The sequence below is a fragment of the Mastigoproctus giganteus genome, chromosome 3, assembly GCF_048544385.1.
Source record: "Mastigoproctus giganteus isolate SK-2022 chromosome 3, ASM4854438v1, whole genome shotgun sequence".
NCBI lineage: Eukaryota > Metazoa > Arthropoda > Arachnida > Uropygi > Thelyphonidae > Mastigoproctus > Mastigoproctus giganteus.
Window position 1 is genome coordinate 246,689,693 of NC_143577.1, and position 27,397 is coordinate 246,717,089.

General features: G+C 37.2%; 1 protein-coding gene across 1 annotated transcript in view; it reads right to left on the bottom strand.

The window, feature by feature from the left end:
• The window catches only part of Nf1 (neurofibromin 1), a 1,111,953-nt gene that overhangs the window by 866,578 nt on the left and 217,978 nt on the right, over positions 1-27,397 (bottom strand). Inside the window, exon 11 of the mRNA XM_090369763.1 lies at positions 8,166-8,342. Coding sequence (XP_090225889.1) covers positions 8,166-8,342 — 177 coding nt within the window. The remainder of the gene's footprint in view (positions 1-8,165; positions 8,343-27,397) is intronic.

A 27,397-nucleotide genomic window follows, 5' to 3' on the forward strand; every position in this document is an offset into this window, starting at 1 on the left:
ACAATAAAACAATTGTTAATCATATTCATGTTGTTAATTATTCAACATGTTGGATGATACACAGGTGTTTAAAATTCAGACAAATTTGTAGACTGGAGAGAAGCTAGATTTGCTAGGAGTACAGTTAATAAATTTGATGAGCTTGAAATGCTAATCAAGACATCAAAGGCAGATTCTGCTGGGATATCAGAGACATCGTGTCACACAGACATAAGCAGTGCAGAATTGGAATTTGGGGAGTACAATGTGTACAGAAAGGATAGACAGGACAGGAAGGGAGAAGGGGTTATGCCGTTAGTTAAGAAACACAAAATCTAACGAAGTGCATCCAATTGATGTTGGTTGGCAATGCCATGTTGAGTTTGTTTGGGAAAGGAAAAATTAGAGTAGGTGTGTGTGTGTGTGTGTGTGTTATAGACATAATCAACCGATAAGTATAATGAGTAAATCAGGCCAGTAAATCAGAATGTATAATTATAATAAGGGATTTTAATTTTCCAGACATTGACTGGAACTTGTGGTTTGATCACTCGCACACTAGCAGGACTTTTGTGGATTTATTGGATGACTGTTTTCAACAGCAACATGTTCAAGAGGCAACCAGAGGGAGTAATATAACTGATTATCAGCAGTTATTTTTCATGCATTAAGAATTTGCAGATAAAGGAACTACTGAGTGTCACTCACTGTCACTCGGATAAAGGAACTACTGAGTAACAGTGATCACAATGTACTGATGTGGGAATTACTTAAAGATGTAACTACCATCAAGGCTAAAGGGAAGAGCTTTTGCTTTCAGAAAGGTGACTACAGGGATCTCAGACAGTTTTTAAATTCTGTGCAGTGGGATCAACCAATGATGTTACCAACATTAATTTCTAAATGAGAAGCCAAAGGACTTAATTTTGGAGGCTATAAGGTTTTAATTCCAACTATGAAATACTGTTCAAGGTTTAGGCCTAGATGGATGTCAGACAGATTAATGAGGCTCATGGCAGAGAATAAAAATGTGTGGGATGCATATAAAGTATCAGGTGACACAGAAGTCTATGGCAGATATAAACTAGTCGGTAATCCAGTCACAAAGGAGGTTAGGCAGAAAAAGGCAGATTATGAGAAATGTTTGACAAAAGATGCAAAGAAAAACAGCAAAGAGTTCTTTACTTATGTAAACTCTAGAAGGAAAGGAATGAATCAGATTGGACCAATTAACATAGATGGGTTGATCATTCATGATCACACTCACGTAGCTGATAAACTGAATGAGTATTTTGCATCTACATTCACACATCAGGAGTTATTCAATGAGGGGAGTGCTAGAAGTTTAACAGACTAACAGAGAACCAAGTGATTTTGTAATAACTGAGAGCAAAGTGTAGGAGAAATTATTGAAGTTAAACATAAGGAAGGTACCTGGGGTGAATGGGATCTATCGAGTTATATTAAAGGAGGCAGCAAAGGAAGTAAGCAAACCTTTAGCCATAATTATGAGAGTTTCCTTGTACTCAGGGGAGTTCCCCATGGACTGGAGCTGTGCAAATATATCACCGATTCACAAAGGGAGTTCAAAAGGTGACACAAGTAACTATAGACCTGTTAGATAACTTGTGTTCTGGGGAAAATAATGGAATCACTGGTTAAAGAATCACTGCAGGATCATCTTGACAAGACTGCAGTAATAGTTAAGACACAGAATGGCTTTGTTAAATGGAGTTCTTGTCTGACCAATCTGATTCGATATTATGATGTGGTCACAAAAGAACTGAATGCTAAAAATAATTTTGATATCATACACTTGGATTTCAGGAAAGCTTTTGATACTGTTGCACATGGAAGACTGCTGTACAAAATTGGAGAGGTATGGCATTAGAGGTAAGTTGCTACAATAGATAAACAGATGGTTTTGCTACAATAGATAAACAGATGGTTGAGTGGGAGACAACAGAGAGCGATAATCAACGGACACTGCTCTTCGTGGTCAAATGTTATTAGGGGAGTTTCCCAGGGTTCGGTGTTGGGCCCATTGTTGTTTTGTATATTTATCAATGATAATGATTGAAGGTATATCAGGTTTAATGTTCAAGTTTGCAAATGATACAAAGGTTGGAAGGGTTGTTAACGACAGTATGCTACTCCAACTGGATCTAGATAAGTTGGAGTTGGGCAAATGGGCTGAGAAGTGGCAACTGAAGTTTAACATTGACAAATGCAAAGTACTGCATATGGGTAGCAATAACCCAAGAGAAATGTACCAACTGTGTGGTACTACACTCAGGGAAGTGGAAAGTGAAAAAGACCGGGGAGTAACTGTGCAGTCAAATAAGAAGTTCACTGAGCAGTGCAGATGTGCTGCCGGGGTAGGACATGGAATCTTGTCAATGATATATAGGAATTTTGCTAGCAGGAACAGGGAGGTGATTATCCCATTATACAAGGTAATGGTCGAGCCAAACCTAGAGTACTGTGTACAGGTCTGGAGGCCTCATTTTAGGAAGGATGTAGAGTTGCAGCACCTGGAGAGTAGGCACCTGCAAAGTAGTAGTAGTGGCATGTGATGCAAGAAAGCAAGTGTATGTATGAGCTTATGCAGCATCAGCCACAAAAAAAAAAAAAAAAAACGCACCATTGCCTCCAAATGCCTGTCCAGTTCCTCCTTAAATTTATTCAACCTATTAACTTCCACAACAACAGATGGAAGTTTGTTCCAGCAATTAACCACCCGCTGGCTAAAGGCAAATTTCCGCACATCTATTCTACATCTGTCTTTTCTTAATTTGAATTTATGCCCCCTTAGGTTCGTAATCTGAACAAGTGGAAGGATCCCATCAGAATTCAGTGTGCTCAACCCATTCAAGGCCTTATATACCTCAATCAGATCACCGCACAGGTGCCTAGTCTCCAGCCACTGCAATTTTCAGAACTTCAGCCTCTCTTGGTAAGAGGATCCCTTCATTCCCCTCACCAATCTTGTTGCCCTTCTCTGTACACGCTCAATGAGGCCTCCAGACCTGTACGCAGTACTCAAGGCGTGGCCTGACCATTGCCTTATACAGAGAGATAATCACCTCCTTTTCCCTGCTAACAAAATTCCTTTATATTTAATGACATAACCCCATGACCTGCCTTGGCAGCCTGTCTGAATTGCTCAGAAAACTTCACATCTGACTGCACAATTACTCCCAGGTCTTTTTCATTTTCTACCACCTTAAGTGTAGTACCACACAGTTGGTATGTTTCTCTGAGGTTACTGCTACCGATATGCAGTACTTTGCATTTGTCAAGGTTAAACTTCAGTTGCCACTTCTTAGCCCATCTGCCCAAATTATCTAGATCCTGCTGCAGTAGCACACTGCCATCACTGTCATTAACAACCCTGCCAACCTTTGTATCATCTGCAAACTTCGACATTAAGCCTGATATACCTTCATCAATATCATTGATAAATATACAAAACAACAGTGGACCTAAGACGGAACCCTGTGGGACTCCACTAATAACATTAGTCCACAAAGAGCAGCACCCATTGATTACCACCCTCTGTCTTCTCCCACTTAACCATCCTTTTATCTATTGTAGCAACTTACCCTTAATACCATTCTGCTCCAATTTATACAATAGTCTTCCATGCGCAGTGTCAAAAGCTTTCCTGAAATCCAAATTATTTTTTGCATCCAGTTCCTTTGTAGCCACATCATAATATCCTATCAAATTTGTCAGACAAGACTTTCCCTTAACAAACCCATGCTGTGTATGAATTATTGCTGCAGTCTTGTCTAGATGATCCTGCAATGCATCTTTAGCCAGTGACTCCATTATTTTACCCGGAACAGAAGTTAAACTAACTAGTCTGTAATTACTCGTGTCACCCTTCGATCCCCCTTTGTGAATTCGGGATACATTTGCACATCTCCAGTCCATGGGAACCTCCCCTGAGTCCAAGGACGCTCTCATAATTATGGCTAAGGGTTTGCTTAGTTGCTTTGCCGCCTCCTTTAATATAACTGGATAGATCCCATCCACCTGGGGTGGATGGGATCTATCCAGACTATCTTATATCTGCCATAGTCTTCTGAGTCGCTTGATAATTTATATGCATCCCATGCATTTTTCTTCTCTATTACGAGTCTCATTAGTTCATTAGATAACCGTTTAGGCCTAAACCTTGAACAATATTTCTTAATAGGTATGAAATAATAGGTAAGTGATCTGATTGAGGTGTATAAGACCTTGAATGGCTTGAGCAAGCTAAATGCTGATAGGATTCTTCCTCTTGCTCAGATTAAGAACCTGATGGGGCACAGATTCAAATTGAGGAAAGGCAGTTGTAGAATAGATGTGCAGAAATTTTCTTTGAGTCAAGGGGTAGTTGATTGGTGGAACAGACTTCCATCCTTTGTTGTGGAAGTTGATTGCCTAAATAAATTTAAGGCTAAGCTGGACAGACATTTGGATTGAATGGAGGGGTGAAATGGAATGTTTTTTTTTTTTGGCTGATGCTGCATAAGCTTGCTTTCTTGCATCATATGCCTCTACTAATGCTAATGGTAAGCAACTGTTTTCAACTTATAAAGGTGCAGCCAGTATCAAAATCTTGGCCATTGAATGAACTTGATTCATTTACATTTGAACTAATCTCACCAATAATTTCTGACTGCATTGAGGAATAGACTTGTCTGTTTATTATGAACAGTGCATTCAACTTATTCAAACCTTGATATTATTGTTTTCAAGGACTGAACTAGGCAAGAAACTTTACTTTTCTTCATTCTTTACTCTCATCTATTGATGATGACAGTCCTAATGGTAAAAATGCTACATTATTATCATTTTGATAATAACAGCAGATAGGAGAAATGTGTTGTTCCAAAGAGAGCATCACTTTTGCTACCTGAAAAAAAATTCCAATGCTTTTTTTCGTTTAAGTTAAAAATTAAAACAATTAAGTAAATATGAACAATAAGGTTCCCAACATGATGAAACCAGGCTCACAACATTGGTGATAAAAATGGAATTTAAACAGTATGTTAGTGCTTTGCAAACTTTTTATGCCAATACACTATATGCATGTGCTAAAAATAATTCAACACCACCACCCCACCCAGAATTTTGTAATTATTCGACACTGCACCCTTTTTTGTTCTTTATCTTTAAGCTGATGGTAAATGCAAGAATATACAACTGCCTGTTTCAGCACAAAAATATTTAAACAAAGTAAAAGAAAATGAAGATGTGCATTACTATGGCACAAGCTTAACAAACACTACAAGAAATTCACTAGGTTAGTTACTGGCTTTCAAAAGGAATGAATGAGTCATCAACTTCTGAGCATATGAAGAAATATAAATATTGGCATCAAAAGTATTTTAATCAATATATCCAGTGAAAAGAAATCATAGAAAAAAAAAACAATATTCATGATGACAAAAAGTATTGTGGAAAAATTACCAGCTCATACACCTGGTGGTTTTTATATACTTAATATACTGTCAGTTACACAAAAATACAGAAGAAACGATTCTGTTGAAGCATGGATGATCTTATCCAGTCTATCAAGGAACTTTACTCTTCCTTCATCTTTATAGCAACAATTTTGTACAAATTAATATTAAATCAAAATGGGAATTTTGTTATACTGTCTTTTATCAACTTGTTAATAGCTATTTATAACTGAATTTTCATTTGTTCCTTTACAGAACTGTTTGACATTACAAGTGTGTTTTAAGGAAGAATTTAATGATCTGTGCAAAGAGTTGTGCTTTTAAATAGAAATCCTGAGAAGTGCTTTAGTTTTAGTATTCAAACATGATTGCAAAAATGAATTTGCTTCCTAAAAAACAGCCAAGGATTGCATTCTTACAAGAATACTTTTCTGCTATCTCCCTCTTACTCGGAGGGAGGCAGCGGAAAAGTATAAAGTTAGTTTGAGACCACTCTAAAGTTAGTTCGAGAACTGTTTGTTTATTAGTTTGGGACAAAAACAATCAAACTGAAACATGAGACAGATTCAATTTCACCTCACAGAAGAGGCCAATGCAGACAGACAAGATAAACAATTCCAAAAACTTAATCCCAGTATAATCAGAAGAAGCAGACCAGATCCTCTTATGACCAGTTCTTACTTAGAAAAGGATATGGCTGGAATTTATGCAAAAATACATGATTCAACAGTTTTCTGCAGACTTTTAGAGGTTGGGTGAAGTGCTCAGAAGCCAAACAAAAAGCAACCTTTCACTGAAGCTATGAAGAAAAAGACTTTTTTTTTTTTTTTTGAACTAGGCTAAGAGGTATAAAAGCTAGAAAAGACTGGAGAAACTTCTTTTTTCTAATGAAAGTTATTTTGAGGTGCAGGGAATGAGACTTGTTACTTATTCTTGGCAGATATCACCACCCAGATGGCACCAATGAAAAACCAATCAGCTTCGAAGTGGTGCCATCTGGGTGGTAGTATCTGCCGAGAATAAGTAACATAAACAAAAGTTTTTCCCCCATCCACCGCCCTAAAAATTTGAAAAAGCAGATTTCTAGGCACAGTAAATTCCATACAATGCAGCACTCTACAACCCAAAATTCTTTAAAATAGACATTACAAAAAATACATTTTTTGAAATCTGGCCTTTGTATTAATGATAGCATTGTCTTTAAAAAAAGGATAACATTTATAACATACCCTCCCTTCTTTAGTACCCATGTCTCCAAAAAACATGATGCCTTATACAAAACATTTATCTAACATTTTCCTTAAATTTTCATCCATACTCCTTGTAACTGTCCGTTTCCATTTTTTACAAATGTATCTTAACTACTGCATCCATTTTATATATTGGTACAATTAACGCCTTGCTTCAATCTTGTTTAATAGTATAGTAATAGTATTTGCCATATAGTGCAAGGAAGCCACAGGCTTTTGTTGCACTGGCAAAAAAAACAGGGGGGGGGGGAGTAGAAAGAAAATACAAACTATATGTTTCCCTCCTCACACAGGTAACTATCCAGTTGACCTTCGAATTTATTCAAACTGTTAACCTCAACTGCTGTGACGGCACTGATTGTTCCAGCAATCAATGACTCGCTGGCTGAAAGACAACTTCCTGCAATTTAATCTAAACTTCAACAACTGTAATTTGAATTTATGACCCCTAGTTCTGGAATTCCTTCTAACAGTGAGAAATCCACCTTCATTCATTTTACTAATCCCTCTCAGAGCCTTATAAACCCAAATCAGATCACTTCTGAGGTGTCTGGTTGCCTAGCTCTGTATTCCACATAATTGGAGTCTTTCCTCATATGGTCGTCCTTCTGCCGATCTCACCATTCAAGTTGCTCATATTTGCTCCCTTTCAAGAAGCTCAGTGTCTTCTTTCAGATAAGGTCTCCATACTTGAACACAGTATTCTAAATTCTCACATAAGGCAATCTTACAATTGCCTTATAAACTTCTGACTTATAAATTGCTTTGTGATGGTTGATTTAGGATTTTATGGCACATTAGTGTTGCTTTGTAATGTCATCAATAATAACAAGCTAAGGTAAAAGTTCAGAATTTAACATCTAATTTCATCTACATCTGCTACCTTTCCAAAACTGATATTTCCAATTTCCTATCTTAATAATAGAGAAAGTATACAAATTTCCTCCATTTCAAACGTTTCCTCTTCTTCGGTGATGTTTTCATCTCTTTTTTAGCAAACTATCAAATATTTCTCCATACATAAAATACCTCTCTTCTATTTTAACTTAACCCTTGCCATTTTTAATTACCTCAGTTAGTCTCCCCACCACTATAAGATTTTTTTACCAAATGGCAAAACATTTTTGCTCCCTTCTTGATATCTGTTTTCAATATTTTTCCTGAAACTTTCACAATATTTTTATTTATCTTCATTTACACATATCTTAGTCCTCTTGAACTTATGTTCCAGCAAGGATTTATTAGTTTTATTTGACAAAAATAAATTTTTCTGCCACCCCCACCCACCACATGCCTCTTTTGCAGCTTCTACCAAAGTTCACTTATTTTTGTTTCCTTCTTCACTTAAACCTATGTTATCAGAAATTATTACAATAATTTGAAAAATAAATCAAAATAAACTAGAATATTTTAATAAGTAAAGTAACAAAATGTCATAATGAATAAGAAAAATTGAAAAGAGAGTTTAATAACTAACCTTTAAATCATTGATAACTGCCTGTACAAGGGCAAAAACTACATTATTACTTTCTAATATATTAATATATGTGGAAGTTTTACAGAGTTTTACACATGTTACTGCTGCAGCTTCACTCAATTGCTTGCTTGTACCATGGGGAACAAGGGCTTTTTTGACACAATCCACAAATTGGCGCTACAACAGAAATATTATTTCAGTGAATAACTAAAAATGGTATTAAATAAACAAACTTCCATTCACATATTCCAACTCCTTAAGTATTATAAAAATTGAAAATTCTAACTCCTCTGTTAACTTCAAAGTACAGATCAACTTTTAAGAGGCCATGTAGTAAATATATACCCCTGCTTCTATGTTTAAAAATCATTGATATAGTAAATCACACTGAGTAAAGGGCATTATGTGGAATATTAATAAGTTTGAACTATAAATGAAAGGATGACACTTTTCTGCATGGAAAAGTTTATCATTTTCATGCAACTGACAAATCTAGTACAATAAACTTGTTAAACAAATCTGTTAAAGGCTACACATCAATGAATCATATACTTTCGATTCCATCAATATGCCAAAAGTTGAGGTTTCACCCTCAACTTTTGGCATATTGACACTTTTCTGCATGGAAAAGTTTATAATTTTCATACAACTGACAAATCTAGTACAATAAACTTGCTAAACAAATCTGTTAAAGGCTACACATCTGAATCATATACTTGCGATTCCATCAATATGCCAAAAGTTGAGGTTTCACCCCCCCCCTGGTTAGATGATCCAAAAATTAGCTTGCAAATATCTGCTTAGCAGGTAATTGCACTAGAAGCACGTTTTATTTGCTTCACAACTGTGCAAAAATAAACTTTTTTTGATATGGAAATATAGTGTCACCTCTTCATTAAGTCACAAATATACTGCTTATTTTCTCACTATGCACAATACCGTTAGAGCCACAATACAGCAAACACTATCACTGTTCACAAGATCCTATAATTATTGATTCAATTCAGCCTGTAAGATTATATTGTTTAAAGTTATTCCAGTAAGCATAAGAAACTTGGCCCTTTGATTAAAAACTTCTAATAAGCATTGATAATTATTGAATTAATAATAGTAAAAGTATTCACCATATAGTGCGAGGAAGTTATAGGCTTTTGCTGCACTGGCAAAAAAAAAAAAAAAAAAAACCCAAGTAGATAAGAAAACACAAATTATATGCTTCCCTCCTCACACAGGTAAGTATACAGTTGACCTTTGAATTTTTTCAACCTGTCAGTCAGCCTCAACAGCCTGCAACAGCAACTCGTTCCAGATGTCAACAACTCACTGGCTAAAAGAAAACTTCCTAAAACCTAATCTAAACCTCAACCCTGTAATTTGAATTTATTACCTCTAGTTCCAGAATTGTTTAGAAGAGTGAGAATTCCACCTACATTCATTTTAATTATCTCTCTCAGAGCCTTATAAACCTGTCAGGTCACCTCTGAGGTGAGTAGTTGCCAAGATCTGTAGTGCACGTAACGAGTCTTTCCTCATACAGTCATCTTTCTGCCAATCTCACCACTGAGTTGCCTCTTTTTGGAACCTTTCAAGAAACTCGACATCTTTTTTTCAGATGCAATCTCCATACCTGAACATAGTATTCCAAATGTGCTGTTACAATTGCCTTATACAGTGAGATTATAACCTCCCTATTTCTACAGGATAGTGTTTGATCAATCACTGATAGGACACCATAAGCTTTCCTAGCTGCCTACACTGTTCAGAAAACTTCATATCTGCCCATATTGTAACTCCCAAATCCATTTCCTCCTCCACTGTTTTTAATTCAACCCCACCAAGTGTATAATTTATTTGTGTGTTGCTATTCCCCAAGTGTAAGACCTTGCATTTAGCAGCATTAAAGCTTAGCTGCCACTTCTCTGGCCATCCTTGAAGTCTGTTCAAGTCATCCTGAAGGAGTGCTGCTTGGTACTAATCATTAATGACTCTGTCAATCTTTTTCATCTGCAAATTTTCACATCATGCCTTCTATCCTTTCGTCAATGTCATTTATAAAAATGAGAAAAAACAGTGGTCCAAGAACCGATTCACCGATCCTTGAGGGACCCAACTCTTAACATTACACGAAACTGAAGAATATCCATTAATCACAATCCTCTGCCTTCTGCCCTGCAACCACTCAACAATCTATCTTAGAATCCTACCTGTAATCCCAACCTGTTCAAGCTTATACAGTAACCTATCGTGAGGGACCAAGTCAAATGCTTTGCTAAAATCCAAACAAAATTATTGAGTAATTGTGTCAAAATAGCCCACTAAGTTAGTTAAGTATGATTTGCGAGGCCTGACGTATCCGAGTGGTCAGGAGCGTGAGTGCAGTAGCACATGCTCTTTGAGTGGACCGGGTTCAAGCCCATGACTGCTAAATACGATTAACATTTGTATTGATTGATTTATCGTAAACTCCACTAACCTGGTGGTCGTGCCGGAGTATAAACAAGAACATTAATTAATTATCCTTAACAAAGCTACGTTATGTGCCCTTCAGAATGCCATATCTATCTAAATGTACCTGGATTGCACTCTTAATCACTGTCTCTAAGATTTTTCCTACCACTGAAGTCAGACTAACCGGTCTGTAGTTACTAACTTCACTCTAAGCACCACCTTTGTGTATTGGCGATATATTGGCACTTCTGCAATCCAGAGGGATCGTCTCCGAGTCAAAAGATGTCCTCATAATTAACCCCGATGGTTCAAGGCACACTCCCTTGCACTCTCCATCAAAACTACAGGGTATATGCCATCAACTCTGGGAGACTTACTTGCCTTTAGGTTCAAAAGTTTTTTAATAAACCATCATCTGTAATTATGACATCATTAATTTCATATGGCTTGGCCTCACTTGCACAGCCTCTTCTCAGCATAAAGGATCTTTCTTCAGTAAAAACAAATACAAAGTACCTGTTCAATTCATCCGCAATGTTTTTTTTTTTTTTTGGTAGTTGTTGGTGCATAGGCTTCTGTGGCCATAATGCACCTCCCAAGTTTTTTGCAGTACTTTGATCCAAGCCCAAGGCGGGAATCGAACCCGCGACCTTTGGGTTGCCAGGCAGGCACTTTACCCACCCGGCTAGCCCGATCGGCATCCGCAATGTAGGCTGGGTTGTCTAAGACTTTCTCACACTCAGGAAACATGAAAAATTCTTTGTCTCCATTCTTTGCTCTCATAGCCAATGCTTTCTCATATGCAGCCTCGACCTCCCTGACCTATTTATGGTACTATTACAGATCAACTTGTACCTGTTGTAGGCTTCAGTACTTTTCATCTCACTCTGTAACTGTCCTATGCTATTTTTTTTCTGCTTTATTTGACCAGCCAGCTCTGCAGCCATCCATCTTGGCATCCTCCTCCTCCTGCAATATTTTCTTAAAGGTATGTATGCGTTCATAGCTCCTGTGATTTTTGCTTTAAAAGTATTCCATAATTCAAAGTCCATTCCTAGACAAGCCACCCAGTTCACAGATGCCATATAGCACCTTAAACTAGAACGTTGGAACGAGTACAGAAAAGGGCAACAAGATTAGTGAATGGAACGAAGGGTTGCTCTTATGAAGAAAGGCTTAAGTTTTGCATTTTACAGTGTCTGGAAACTAGGCACCTGCGAGGTGATCTGATTGAGGTGTATAAAGCCTTGAATGGTTTGAGCATGCTCAACGCTGATGGGAATGGGATACTTCCTCTAGCTCAGAATAATCACCTGAGAGGGCATAAATTCAAATTTAGGAAAGACAGTTGTAGGACAGATGTGTGGAAGTTTGCCTTTAGCCAGCGGGTAGTTGGTTGGTAGAACAGACTTCCATCATTTGTTGCTGAAGATTTGTATTTGGAACGAACAGAGGGGTGAAATGGGAGAGTTTCTTTTTTTCTTTTTTCTTTTTTTGGCTGATGCTGCATAAGCTTGCGTTCTTGCATTATATATCTCTGCTAATGCGAATGCTAACTGTCAAAGTACTCTCTTCTGAAGTTAAAACCCATGCCTTTACCTTTAACTGCTACAACTTTCTTCATCTTCCAGGTGACGATTGCATGATCACTTCCTGACAATGGTTCCTGACAACAATTTAAGTTCTTTTGATGACATCTGAATCATTATTAATGATGAGGTCAAGAATATTTTCATCCCTAGTACTTTTTCTAGCATGCTGATAAAAATAATAATCATCTGGTTTATTTAAAAAAGATTTTCCCCATGGTGAGTTTCCCTAATACTTATTCCAATCAACCTGGGGCAGTTAAAGTCACCCATAACATTCACACTTTCTTGCCCATTCCATCTGCATGTAAAGACTCTCATCACATTCTTTACAATTTTCTGGTCTGTAGTTTACTCCCACTCTCATTGTTCCTTTGCTTTTGACTAACTCACACCATACAGATTCTGTGTGGTACACATCATAACCACACAGCAAAAGCTCTTTTCTCACTCAGGCTGCTTTTGATAAGAATCACGACCCTCCTATCTTCCTGATCGTCCCTAAATACCTTATACATCATCATTAGCATTTTAGCATTAGCATTAGTAGAGGCATTTGATGCAAGAAAGCAAGCTTATGCAGCATCAGCCAAAAAAAAAAAAAAAAAAAAGTAACATAAATAAATAAAAATAACCACTTCCACTTCACCCCTCTGTTCGTTCGAAATACCTGTCCAGCTGAGCCTTAAACTTATTTAGGCTATCAACTTCCACGACAAGGGATGGAAGTCTGTTCCACCCACCAACCACCCGCTGGCTAAAGGCAAATTTCCGCACATCTATCCTACATCTGTCTTTCCTCAATTTGAATTTATGCCCTCTCAGGTGATTTTTCTGAGCTAGAGGAAGAATCCCATCAGCATTGAGCATGCTCAAACCATTCAAGGCTTTGTACACCTCTATCAGATCACCCCGCTGGTGCCTAGTTTCCAGACACTGTAATTTGCAAAACTTAAGCCTTTCTTCGTAAGAGAACCCCTTTGTCCCATTCACCAATCTAGTTGCCCTTCTCTGTACTCGTTCCAGCAGCTCTACATCCTTCCTGAAATGAGGCCTCCAGGCCTGTATACAGTACTCTAGGTGTGGCCTGACCATTGCCTTATACAAGGGAATAATCACCTCCTTATCCCTGCTAGAAAAATTTCTATATATCATTGACAATACACCATGAGCTACTCTTGCAGCTCGTCTGCACTGCTCAGAGAACTTCATATCTGCCTGCACCACCACCCCCAGGTCCCTTTCATTCTCTACCACTGTCAGTGTAGTACCACAGAGTTGATACGTTGCTCTGGGGTTGCTGTTTCCCATATGTAGTACTTTACATTTGTCAATGTTAAACTTCATTTGCCACCTCGAAGCCCATCTGCTCAACCTTTCCAAATCCTGTTGCAGCAGCATAGTGTCAGTAGTGTCCTTGACAACCCTGCCAACCTTTGTATCGTCTGCAAACTTGGACATTAAGCCTGATATACCATCATCAATATCATTTATAAATACAGAAAACAATAAAGGCCCCAATACTGAACCCTGAGGGACTCCACTAATAACATTAGTCCACGATGAGCAGTGTCCATTGATTACCACTCTCTGTCTTCTCCCCCTCAACCACCCCTTTATCCATAGCAGCAACTTGCCTCCAATGCCACACTGCTCCAATTTGTGCAGCAGTCTTCCATGTGCAACAGTATCAAAAGCCTTTCTAAGATCCAAGTATATAATATCAAAGTTATTCCCTGCATCCAGTTCTTTTGTGACTGCATCATAGTATCCAATCAAATTGGTCAGGCAAGACTTCCCTTTAACAAAACCATGCTGTGTCCTAGCTATAACTGAAGTCTTGTCTAGATGATCCTGCAGTGCTTCTTTCACCAGTGCCTCCATTAATTTTCCGGGAACAGAAGTTAAACTCACAGGTCTATAATTACTTGTGTCAGCCTTTGATCCCCCTTTGTGAATTGGGGTCACATTTGCACATCTCCAGTCAATGGGTACCTCCCCTGAGTCCAAGGAAGCTCTCATAATTATGGCTAAGGGTTTGCTTACCTCCTTTGCTGCCTCCTTTAATATAACTGGATAGATCCCATCCACCCCAGGTGCCTTTCTTGTGTTTATCTTCAACAATTTCTCCTCCACTTTGCTCTCAGTTATTACAAGATTCTCTAGCTTACTGCTAGAGTTGAATACACCTCTGGCATTCCCCTCGCTGAATAACTCCTCATGTGTGAATGTCGATGCAAAATATTCATTTAGTTTGTTAGCTACCCGAGCAGGGTCATCAACAGTTGACCCATCGATCTCAAGTGGACCAATCTGATTCATCCCCTTCCTTCTAGAGTTTACATAAGTAAAGAACTCTTTGCTGTTTTTCTTCGCATCCCTTGCCAAGGATCTCTCGTAATCTGCCTTCGCCTGCCTAACCTCCTTTGTAACTTGGTTACAGATCAACTTGTATCTATCATAGGCATCCGTGTCACGTGTTAATTTGTATGTATCCCATGCATTTTTCTTCTCTGCCATATGCCTCATTAGTTCATCTGACAACCATTTAGGCCTAAACCTTGAACAATATTTCTTAGTTGGTATGTAAAGCCTAGTAGCTTCCACGATAAGTTCTTTGAATGCTTCCCATTTTGAATTTGCTGTTGGCAATATCATCAGTTGATCCCACTGTATAGAATTTAAATACTGTCTCAGTCCATTGTAGTCGCCTTTACGAAAGCAATACCCCTTCCCTTTACCCCTAATGGTAGTTACCTCTTTGAGTAACTCCCACTTCAGCACACTGTGATCACTGCCACCAAGTGGTTCATTTATCTGCAGATTCTGAATGCATGAAGAATCACTACTGATAATCAAATCAAGAGTATTACTCCCTCTAGTTGCCTCCCGAACATGCTGATGTAGAAAACAATCATCCAATAAATCCACAAAAGCCTTGCTACTGTGTGAGTGACCAGCCCCCAAATTCCAGTCAATATCTGGGAAATTAAAATCCCCCATTATAAGACTCTCTGATTTACTGGCCCACTCTATTTCTCCGAACAGTTTCTTATTATACTCATCAGAGTCATTAGGCCTATAGCACACTCCTACTCTCAATTTTGATCTCCCAATGCTTATGTCACACCAAACTGACTCGACACTGCACTGTCCAGCGATGTCGACTGGCTTCACTTCCTTGGATTTTATGTGTTTCTTAATTAATAGCATAACCCCTCCTCCCTTCCTATCCTGTCTATCCTTTCTGTACACATTGTACTCCCCAAATTCCAGTTCTGCATTTCTTATATCTGTGTGACACCACGTCTCTGAAATCCCCACAATATCTGCCTTTGATATCATCATCATCATCATCAGCCATTTTCAATCCACTGCAGGATGAAGGCCTCTCCAGCAACTTTCCAGTTCCTTCTGTTTGAGCACTGGCCATCCATTTACTACTCAAAAACTCATGAATTTCATCTATCCATCTCCACCTTTGTCTTCCAGGTTTTCTTCTAGCTCCTCTTGGGTACCATTCTGTTATTTTCTTAGTCCATCTGTCATCATGTCTTCGAGCTATATGTCCTGCCCAAGACCATTTTAGTTCTTTAGTTTTGATAAGCATGTCCTTTACTTGAGTTTGCTGCCTAATCCATGTGTTTCTCTTCTTATCTAACAGTCTGATTCCCAATATAATTCGTTCCATTCTTTGCTGTGTAGTTCTTAGCTTCTCTTCCATTCTTTTGGTGAGTGCCCAAGTTTCACTTCCATAAGTCATGGTGGGGAGTTTGTTATTTGGTTTTTAGGAGCATTAGCAACTAAGGCCATATTGCTCCGGGATATGCGGTGGTCATTCCCTGACCTTTCCGCATCTTCCGTATTTGGAAGTGACGGGCTCGAACCCCGGTCTAATGGTGGGGAGTATACATTGATTCATTATTTTACATTTCAGACAAACTGGGATATTGCTCTTCAGTATGTGACTATATTTCCTGAATGCTATCCATCCAAAATTTATTCTTCTCTTGAGTTCCAGCCATTTATCATTATTACAGCTAATAACTTGTCCCAGATAAGTATATTTTGTTATTTGTTATTTGGTTTTTTTTTTTTTAGGAGCATTAGCAACTAAGGCCATATTGCTCCGGGATATGCGGTGGTCATTCCCTGAATGACCTTTCCGCATCCTCCATATTTGGTGGTGACGGGCTCGAACCCCGGTTTAATCAAGAAGCGTGTGCTACTGCTGCTCCTTCCCACCTGGCTACGGAGGCGCCAGATAAGTATATGACTCCACCTTTTCAATTACTGCTTCTTCAATCATTATTTCCCTTTCCGTGGCATACTTGTTCATCATTACTTTTGTTTTAGCCATATTCATCTTTAGTCCAAAATCCTTACTAACTGTGCATAACTGATTAAGAATTTCCTCTAATTCTTTGGGATCGTGGCTTATGACCACAATGTCATCTGCAAATCGTAAATGGTTTAGGTACTCTCCGTTCACATTGACTCCTTTCTGCGACCAGTCTAATCTTCTGAAAGCTTCCTCAAGGGCAGCAGTAAACAGCTTCGGAGATATTGTGTCTCCTTGTCGAACTCCTTTCTCGATTTTAAATTTGCTACTGTCTTTGTCTAGTCTAATAAAGGATGTAGCACTCTCATATATTTTCTTCAAAATCATAATATATGGAGTATCTATGCCTTGTCTTTCCAGTGCCCGAAACATTGCCTTATGCTGTATGGAGTCAAATGCCTTTTCAGAATCCACAAATGCCAGGCATAATGGTGTTTTATATTCATTTGCTTTCTCCATTAGCTGTGATATTACGTGAAGTGATCCATAGTTGAGAATCCTGTCCTAAAGCCAGCTTGCTCATTCGGTTGATTCTCATCAAGTATTCTTTGTAATCTGTTAGTAATGACCCTTGTGAACAACTTGTAGATATGGGATAACAAACTAATTGGTCTATAATTTCCAATTTCTGATTTATCTCCTTTCTTATGCAGCAAAACTATGATTGCATTATTCCACTGCTTAGGCATCACACCTTTTCTAATGCACTTTGTGAAGAGCCTTGCCAGTTTTTGTGTTGTGTCTCTTCCTCCCAATTTTAACAACTCTACAGTAATTTCATCTTCCCCCGGGGCTTTCTGATTCTTCATTTTCTTCAATGCATGTTCTACCTCATCAGGAAGAATATCGGGTATGTTGTATGTGTTGCTACTTTGCAATCCATCTTCCCCACTGCTGGTATCATTCCCTCGCTCCTTGTATAATTCTCTATAGTAGTCTTCTGCTATTTGAATTATGCCTTCTCTGCTGTTTATAAGTACACCATCACTATTCTTCAGTTTCAGTATCATTTGTCTTTCTGTATTACTGCTCATGGCTGCTGATTTAAATCCTTTGTTTTCCCTTAATGTTTGTTCTACTTTTCTTGTGTTAAATCTTCTTATGTCCTCTCTGAGTCTCTTTCTAATGGCTTTGCATAACTCAGTATACTCAATTTTCTCCCTGTCAGTGTTTTTCTTGCTCTTCATTTGTCGTTTTTGGTTCATCATGACAAGTGTTTCTTGACTAATTTTTTCTTCTTTGGATTTCTGCTTCCCTATAGGTTTCTTGGGCTTTATCACTTTCAGAAAGTTGTAATATTCCTCGTCGATATCTTGGTCCTGAGCAGTCTGCAGAAGCTCAAACTTGTTCTTAAGTTCCAGTACATACTGCTTTTTCTCCTCCTCTGTTATTTCAAAGACCTTTGTATTATTTACTCGAGTCAGTTTTTTCCTTTCCTTTCCTACATCAAGTGTACATCTTACCATTCTGTGATCACTTCCAACATTTACCTTATTCAGGACGGTAACATCATTCACAATATATCTTCTGTTAGTGAGTATGAAGTCGATTTCATTAGTTGTTAATCCATTTGGACTCTTCCATGTCCACTTTCTGTTCACCCTTTTCTTGAAAAAGGTGTTCATTACTGACATTCCTTGAGATTCTGCAAATTCCACAAGTCTTTCACCTCTTTTATTTCTTTCACCAATTCCTAAATTTCCTATAGTTCCTCTTTCTGCGCTGTTTTGCCTTTTTCCAACCTTAGCATTGAAGTCCCCCATAATAATAGTGTAGTGGGTTTTCTGCTCATCTAGAAGACTCTCAATTTCAGAGTACATTTCTTCAACCTCTTCATCATCATGGCTCGATGTTGATGCATAAATCATTATAATCTTTAGCTTGTACCTCTTAGAAATCTTGAGTATTAGTCTTGGCACCCTTGGTGATGTACTTTTGAATTCCAAAATGTTGTTTTTAAAATCTTTATGGACCAGAAACCCAACTCCACCTTCACTCCTTTCACTGTTTCCATTGGTGTACAACAGATTTCCACTTGATAAACTTATAAGTGATTCATTTCTTCTTCTTGTTTCAGCCAAACCGATGATATTCCAATTCACATTTTCTAATTCCTTTTCCAGCTCTAATATCCTGTCTTCACCGATGAGTGATCGTACGTTATAACAGGCCAAGTTCAATTTCCGTGCATGGCAGCCTAGTCGTACCCAGAGATTCTTAGCACCCTCTGCTTCCACTCTGATCCTCTCGCTGCCGTAAGAGGGAGAGTGAAAGCTGCTGGGGACTGAGGGTCATTTGTATTGTTGTGCTCTCATTGCCGGAGGGTTTGGTCTTTTCCTCTTCACGCTGACCAGGCGGTCTTGAAGAGAACCACTCTACACGTTCATTGCCACCTAAGTGACGTAACAGGGCTTACCATCGAGAAGGTGTGCATGAGTGGATTTTAGGGAGGCAGGCCAACCGGACTTCTCCTAAATCTTCTGTAATAGAGAGATATTGGATCCATCAGTGTTTTAGGCTGAGTGTCTGATAACACACAGGATACCTGTTCCCCTCTAAGCCCCTCTGTAGTGGTACTCATCATCACTAATTTCTGGGTGGCACCACGTTTCTGTTAGCTCCATTATAACAGCATTAGTTGTCCTAACCAGGAGTTCAAATTCAGCCACTTTATTGACTTCATGTATAGTTTTTATAATGGCTATCATGATGGCAAGTTCTAGAAATACAGCAGAATTGTTTTTTTCCATGATTCTGTTGCAAACAACATTTAATTGGACTTTGAAGGCCAGCCTTTTGGCCTTCATGGCTAGAATTTAGTCTCTAACAACTAAAAAAACATGAAACATTCCCAGGAACAAAAACTGAATGCAGGATGTATACAATTTTGTAAATTATTTATTCATCATGAAGTTAAAGGCACTTGCTATTAGCTGATTAGTTGGATTCAAATGAAAAAAATGTTATAAATAAAATGGTGTCCAAAAGTTAAATTGCACCCATAAAATCTGAAATATCAAGAAAAATGCAAGTAACAAAATCCTAACAGATCTGTAAATGATATCTAACTGATATGATTCAATATTAGTGAGCTTCTGAATTAGTAAGTTTTTACTCACTAATTCAGAAGTTCTTATAATTCAGATTGCCTTCTTTTCTCATCTACAATAAATCTATTTGTAAAAGCGATTGTGAAAGAAAACAAATACATTGTCATATAAAAATTGTCATTTAACAATAAACTGTTAGATAATGCTCCTGCTCATGCTTCCAATCAATTTTTTATCACACAATGATGGCAATATCAAGTGATTTTTCTTACCTCCCAGCAACACAGCCCTCATGTGACCCACAGATTTCTTTTACATTAAGCTGCAAGCTGATATGAAGAGCAAAGTAAAGTAGAAAAAGTAGAAAGACCAGGGAAAAAGAAATTAAATGATGTTCTTATTTATTTTGATGCAATCAATGATGAAGAATTTCAAAATGTGTTGCACAGCAGTGATAAAAAAAGATATTAATTTGGATGATGTTAGAACACAGCTAAAAGATAAAATAGTGAAAGCATTTCGATAGGAGAGAGGCAGATCTTTAATGTATCTGAAATGGAAAGTGAAAAAAAATAATAAATAAATAAAGAAATTAAGAAAAAATTACATAAAGGCAAATAATTCTTTGATCTTATTCAATCTGATAATTCTAACTAGGAATTCAAAAAATATTTGTATGCTCTGGGATAAATAAAGAAACAGAAATACAATAACAGCCCTTTACTCAAATGAACATTTCCAATTTTTTCAAAACGATACTGTAAACTTAATCAGATATGTATATCTGATTAAGTTTACAGATATTAACACTAATTCATACTCCCCTTTAGTGTAATTAGTACAGTTCAAATGTATATTAATTTTAGTATTAATTACTTAAGTAACTTCACTTATAATGAACTTAATGAAGTTTTTATCTTACTTTTTTGGTAGTAATTTTTTTGTTTATAATTAGACAATAGTGTCTTTAACAAACAATTGATTTTATTATACAACTGAAACTGAAGCTATATTCATAGCAACTTTGGACTTTCAAAAAACTATAGATCGGGTAAATTAGCCCCAGGGGCTCTCATCTGGTGAGTATGTACTTGGCACACCCAGGGTGCAGCATAACCCTCAAGATTCCTTGTATCGTATAGGTGATAATAATAATAACTGTAAGCTGGAGAAAGGGAGATTTTTCTGCCAAAACTGGCAGAAAATAAAGGTGTTTTTTTTTTTTTGTCTTAAAAAAAAAAAAAAAAAAAGGTCTTAAAAAAAAAAAAAAAAACACAGAAGGAAATCATAATTACTTGTTGGATGGCTACTGATTATGAATATTTAAAAAAGATACTGTTATAGACTTTGCCCTCTTCAGAAATGTTGATCCAAAGTTTTAACGTTTTATTTATAACAATAGTGGTCCTACTGTACAGATTTGGCTGTCAAGAAAGGCTGATCAGAAAGAATAGCAGACTCAGTTTTCACATTCTCATCTAGCTATATATCCTTCTTCATAACACTCAGCATTGTTATGATTGTTTGGCATTCAGCATTGTTTGGTCCTTGAGGGTGTCACAGATATTCTCTCAGATATGCCAAGCTGTGCTTGCTCCTGGAACAGTGGTGGCTCATGACTCTGATATATGGGGGTGCTGCTTCTTAAAGTTACATTAAATTGCTTTGGTTGGTTATAAGACATGTAGACATAGATAGTAATAAAAATAATAAGCAAATTAAAAATACTACAAAACATTAACTGGACACAAGTGCTGTACTTAGGTTCGGGCAGGCAAGGAATGTAGGAGGCCTGAATTCCAATGATATTTTTTTCTTAAATATAAAAAAATGGTTGTTTCTTAATATAATACTTTAATTATACAAAAAAATTCAATATTCAATATAAAATAAATTTACTTATTTTATAATCAGATGTTAAAATAAAGTAATTTTTGCCTATTTTTATTATTTAAACCCAGTTTTAATGCAACAAAAACCCACAATAATGCAGTCACATTTAAAACTGTTCGCTTTGTTCTGAATTTGATATCATATCACCTAGAATGAGATGGAAGGTACATGTGCACTAACGCAGTACATTACAAGTCGCAACCTGCACAGTACTGTGAGTTGGCGAGTGGAACATATTTTGGTGCCTTGGCAATTGGACCAAACCATTTTGCAGAAGGATGAGGTAAAGAGGCACCTGACTAACAGTACATATGACTCGTACTAGTATGTAACTTGAAGATGAAGCAAGCACCACTACATTGTGGAACGGTAATCCCATTTAACCCTTAATTTGCACTTTCTAATTGCCTAACTTGCCTAAAGACCAGAGGTGCAAACAATGCATATCCAGTTGTCTCTCATAATCCATTCATTGTATGGAAATTTTCTTCATTCTATGGAAATTATTTTAACTGTAATGACTAAAGAGAATTCAAAAAAATTCGCTAAATAGAAAAATTTACTATAAAGAAGTTCGTTAAACAAAGGCCCGATTGAATTTATGAGCAATTACGCATTACCACGATTCTGGGAAGAATCTAGTTTTCTTAGATGAAACCTGGGTGGACAGTAATTTAACTTTTCTAAAGTATTGGAATAGCCACAACCTCATACGTAGCCACAACCTCAAGTATATTCCATTCACGAAGAGACAGTAGAGCAGATTACTGCGTAAATATTTCTCATACAAATCAAATCAGTTACTGTAATATAATCATATATTACAATTATATTAAAGTTTATATTATTTAATTTCAATTTTTTTTACTATCAGAAAATAAGAAATAATAAATTTCCAAAAATAAAAATAATAAGGAATAAACAAAAAGAACCTATCTGATGCAAAAAAAAGAAAACCCACAAAGAAAATTTTAAAAAACTCTTTCTATGGATAAATTTTTATCAGAAATGAATACCAGTGGTGTACCTGTACCTTCAACAAGCCATGATGGAAAGGAAAATGTATCTAGTGATGTAGTGGCAAAAGAAAATAGTGTATCTGTTCTGGAAGCACAAGAATGCACCACAGAAATTAACTTACTTTTAACTTCAGTTTTATTGAATAAAAATGAATTGTTTGTTTGTTATTTGGTTTTAGGAGCATTAGCAACTAAGGCCATATTGCTCCGGGGATATGCGGTGGTCATTCCCTGACCTTTCCACATCCTCCGTATTTGATGGTGACGGGCTCGAACTCCGGTTTAATCAAGAAGCGTGTGCTACGCACTGCTGCTGCTCCTTCCCACCTGGCTACAGAGGCGCCTTAAAAATGAATCAGGGGCTGCAAAGTCAAAGATGGAAAGTGAATATATAATTTATAATTTAAATGATCCCAGTGACTGGCCAGAGATAATAAAACTTTCTATATAAGTGTTGAATTAGTTCAAATGGGACCGCTCAAAACAGAAAATCGAAACAATCCCATTTATACTTATAGATGCCAGTTTACAAATGACCATCGTTTCAGGACCTTAAAAAATTGCGAAAAGCTTGAGGGACTTCGTTAATACACTCGTGGGGGGGGATGCCATTTTCTGCTTTTGATGCAAATTATTTAGTCAAGTAAAAATATTCTCTTGAAAACTACTGGGTTTCATTCTTGGCATCATTCACAAGATGGTTTAAGCTCGCATGAGAACTCTTAAAATCATAAAGTATGCATGCAACAGTGGAAGGAACTAAAAATTTGATATTGAAAGGAAAAAAAATTACTGGAGAATGGTTTGGGAATGAGGAATTGAAATAATTAAATTTTTGGCTTCGTGATATTTGGCATTGAGAGGAAGCAAAGAAAAATTATTTGAAACAAATAATGGAAATTTTTTTGGGATAAACAGAATTATTGTGCACTTCTTTAAGTATTGAGCTAATACTTAAAGAACATGTTCATCAAGTAGAAAGTAAAGAATGTACAAATACACATTGTTTGAGTAGCCAAACATAAAATTAATTTAAATGATAGGTGGAATGGTACTATAAGAAAATTTGTAGAAGAGTTTCCAATGCAAAATATTATTAAATTATTTTAGATTGTACATTGGACGTAAGTTACGTGAAACAAATCATGGTCATAATTAGATTTGTTTCTATGTCTAGCTGCACTATAACAATTTGTGAACATTTCTTAGGATACATGACCATTCAAAATACTTCAGAGAAAGGACTAACAAAATCTATACTAAAAATGTGACAAACGAACAATGTCAACCTAAGTAACTGCCATGGGAAAGGGTATGATAATGGTAATAACATGAAAGGTAAACAGAAGGGTGTAAAAGCAAGAATTTTACAAGAAATTAGAGCTTTTTTATGTTGCGCATGATTTAAATTTAGTTGTATCTGGGGGATGCAGCAAATTCTTCAACACCAGCAGTATTATTTTTTGGAATATTACAATGTTTATACACGATTTGTGCTGTTTCGGCAAGTAGGTGGGATATTTTAAAAAGGCAAGTAAAAATTACTGTGAAATCTCTAGCAGAAACAATATGGGAAGGAAAGATAAAAGCTGTTGAAGCAGTATGATATCAGTTAGGAGATATTACAACTCCATTAAATGAAATCAAGGCCAAAGGAAAAGAGGTAACACTGCAGTCTGAACTACAAAGTTTGTTAACAGAAATTACTTCTTTTAAATTTATTATAAGTGTAGTTGTTTGGTATGAAATATTGCATATTACAAATAAAGTACAGTAATGCAAAGTAGAAAAATTGATATGAACACTGCAATTATATTGATAGATGGTATTCTTAGTCAACTAAACGAATTAAGAACATCAGGATTTAAATTGTGTGTGGATAAAGATATAGACATTGCAACACTTTCTAGTTCATTTGACAAATATACATAGTCTCAGTTCTAATCTCAACGATGTCCATTTCCACTTGCAGACTGCCAAACCCCGTGTACTTTTTCTGACAGAATGTCAGTTATCGGTTGATTCAACCACTGCTCATTTCAATTGCCCAAAATTATTCGTTGTATTCCTTTCACCTTAAAGGTGGTACTTGTGTATATGTCCGTTGGGATATTCCCTGTCTGACACTTGGTAATTTGGAATCGCCTCTTTTCAATCTTCTCTGGCTTAAAATCTCTCTACATCATTCTGTCAATTTCATCTGTTGTCTCTACCATTCTCCCAACTCCACTAATCACTTGGAGCTCTTTGACTTCCTCTCTTTGCGACTTGGCTTTCTTCAGTCCAACTTTCCTAACAGTGTGGTAATTTTCCTTGGTGATTTTAATGTTCACAACTCCAGCTGGCTTCTGTTCTCTAGTCACACCGACCCAGCTAGTTGAGATGATGAGGCTTTTGCAATTACTAATGACCTCACACAGACTATTCATTTGCATACCAGAATACCAGACAATCCTAATCATACAGCCAACACGCTTGATCTTTTCTCACAGACAACCCCTCTGAGAGTACATGGTCAAAGTGAGTTGTCCTTCAGGCACCTCAGATCACAACTTGGTGATTGTCTCTTCTCCAATGGATCCTTTATCTCATGGCTATTCCCAAACTCATGTTGTTTGGCATTACAAGAACGGAAAATGGGATGACCTGGAAGATTTATTTTCTTCTTTTCCTTAGTATGATTAGTGTTTCAAAACTTCTGATGTCAGCGCTTCCTCAGATCGTGTCAGTGAAATTATTCTTGTAGGAATGGAATCCTTTATTCCACACTCCACTCTAAAATCTCGTCCTTTATCTAAACCTTGGTTTTCCAATAAATGTGTTAAGGCTGTTCAAGAGAAGAATGCTGAATACCGTAATTGACTTGTTTCCAATTCTTCAGTTTCATTTTCTGCCTACACAAAAGCTCGCAATAATTGTAATGCAGTTATTAATCAATCCAAACTAGATTTTGAACAGGCTAAGAGTAGAAAACTTGCTTATTGTCCTAATGGTAGCTGAGCATTCTGGTCTCTTGCCAAAGCTACTGGCCACAACTTTTGCCCATTTCTGCTCCCACCTCTGTTTAAACCAGATAGTTCTATTGTCACTTCAGCCAAGGATAAAGCTGACCTGCTAGCATCCCATTTTTCTTCCAACTCATGTAATTAATGATCTTTGGTAAAACACCTCCTGCCATTCCCAAAATGCTCCATTTAATGTCTCTTGTGGTCTTCCGTCAAAAGGATATCAGAAGGATTTTTAAGAATCTTGATGCTAAGAAAGCTCCAGGTCCTGATGGTATTTCTGCACTTGTTCTCAAAAGCTGTGCTCCTGAACTTATTCCTATTCTTTGCCATCTTTTTTCACTTTTTTATTCCAAAGGTGTTTTTCCTTCTGCTTGGAAATTTGCTCATAACCAGCCAGTTCCTAAAAAGAGTGACAAATCCCTCCCATCCAATTGTCGTCCCATTGCAATTACTTCTACTCTTTCTAAAGTAATGGAGAAATCAATTAACCGCCAACTCTTAAACTACCTAGAAACCTTCCGTCTGATCAACGATCGCCAGTATGGATTCCGTCAGTGTCGATCCACTGGTGATATTCTGGCTTATGTTACCCATTTATGGACTAATTCAGTGGAAAGGTTCGGTGAAACAAGTAGTTGCTCTTGACATCTCAAAGGCTTTCGAACGTGTTTGGCATAAAGGTCTTCTAAACAAGCTTCCATCTTATGGTTTGCCAACTGTTTTTAGTAATTGGTTATCCAGTTTTCTCTCTGATCGCTCACTGAGGGTGATGGTAGATGGCTCTCTGTCTTCTAACTTCTCCAGTAATGCCGGTGTCCCCCACGGTTCAGTTCTTTCACCCACTCTTCCTCTTGTATATTATTGACCTTCTTCCATTGACTGTAAATCCTAACCATAGTTTTGCCGATGATAGCACATTGCATTCAACTTTCCATTTTGAGAAATCTTGTCCTGCTCAATCAGCTTCAAGTTCTCGAAAATCTGCTGCCAATTCCTTAAATGCTGATCTTCAGGTAATTGTCCAGTGGGGCAAAGACAACTTAGTTGATTTCAACCCTTCTAAAACTCAGTCTTGCCTTATATTTCGCAAAAAGGATTCTTCTGCTCCTATTCATATCTTTGGTGATGCTCTAGGCAAAATGATATATCTCTTTTGGGATTACCCTGACTTCTAATCTCTCTTGGCACAAGCACATTACAAATATTGCTTCCTCTGCATCTAAAAAACTTGGTTTTCTCTTTTGCTCTCAGTGTTACTTTTCTTCCAAACTGCTGCTCACTCTGTATAAATTGCAAATCCACCCTACCATGGAATATTGTTCCCACATCTGGGGTGGTGCCCCTAAAACTTCTCTCAGGCTTCTTGATTCCATTCAGAAGAGGGCAGTTAAGTTGATTAATGATTCATCTCTAACAGAGTCTCTCCAATCGCGGTCTCATAGACATACTGTTTCTGCTGCATGTCTCTTCTACAGATACTTCCATGGGCACTGTTCTTCTGAATTGGCTTCTATAATTCCCACTCTCTCTCTTTCAAAACAGTGCGAACATGTGCAGCCACCAGCCAACATCCATTTACTGTCCAATTTCAAACTCAAAGAGCCAACTTTTCATCTTCCTCGTTTATTCATTCAACTGCCGTTTTCTGGAACAACCTTCCTTCATACGTATTTCCTGAAAATTACAGTCTACAGAAGTTCAAGTCCAATGTCAACAGATATCTTCTTTCATCTTCTCAACCTCCAACCCAAGCACAGTACTAAGTAATATAGATTCTAATACCTGTCGTGTTTGGGTAAAAAAAAAAAAAAAAAAAAAATATGGGCTTTCCTGAGAGGGACACAATGTTAATGAAACAAAGTATGGGTCACATGAGCCACACA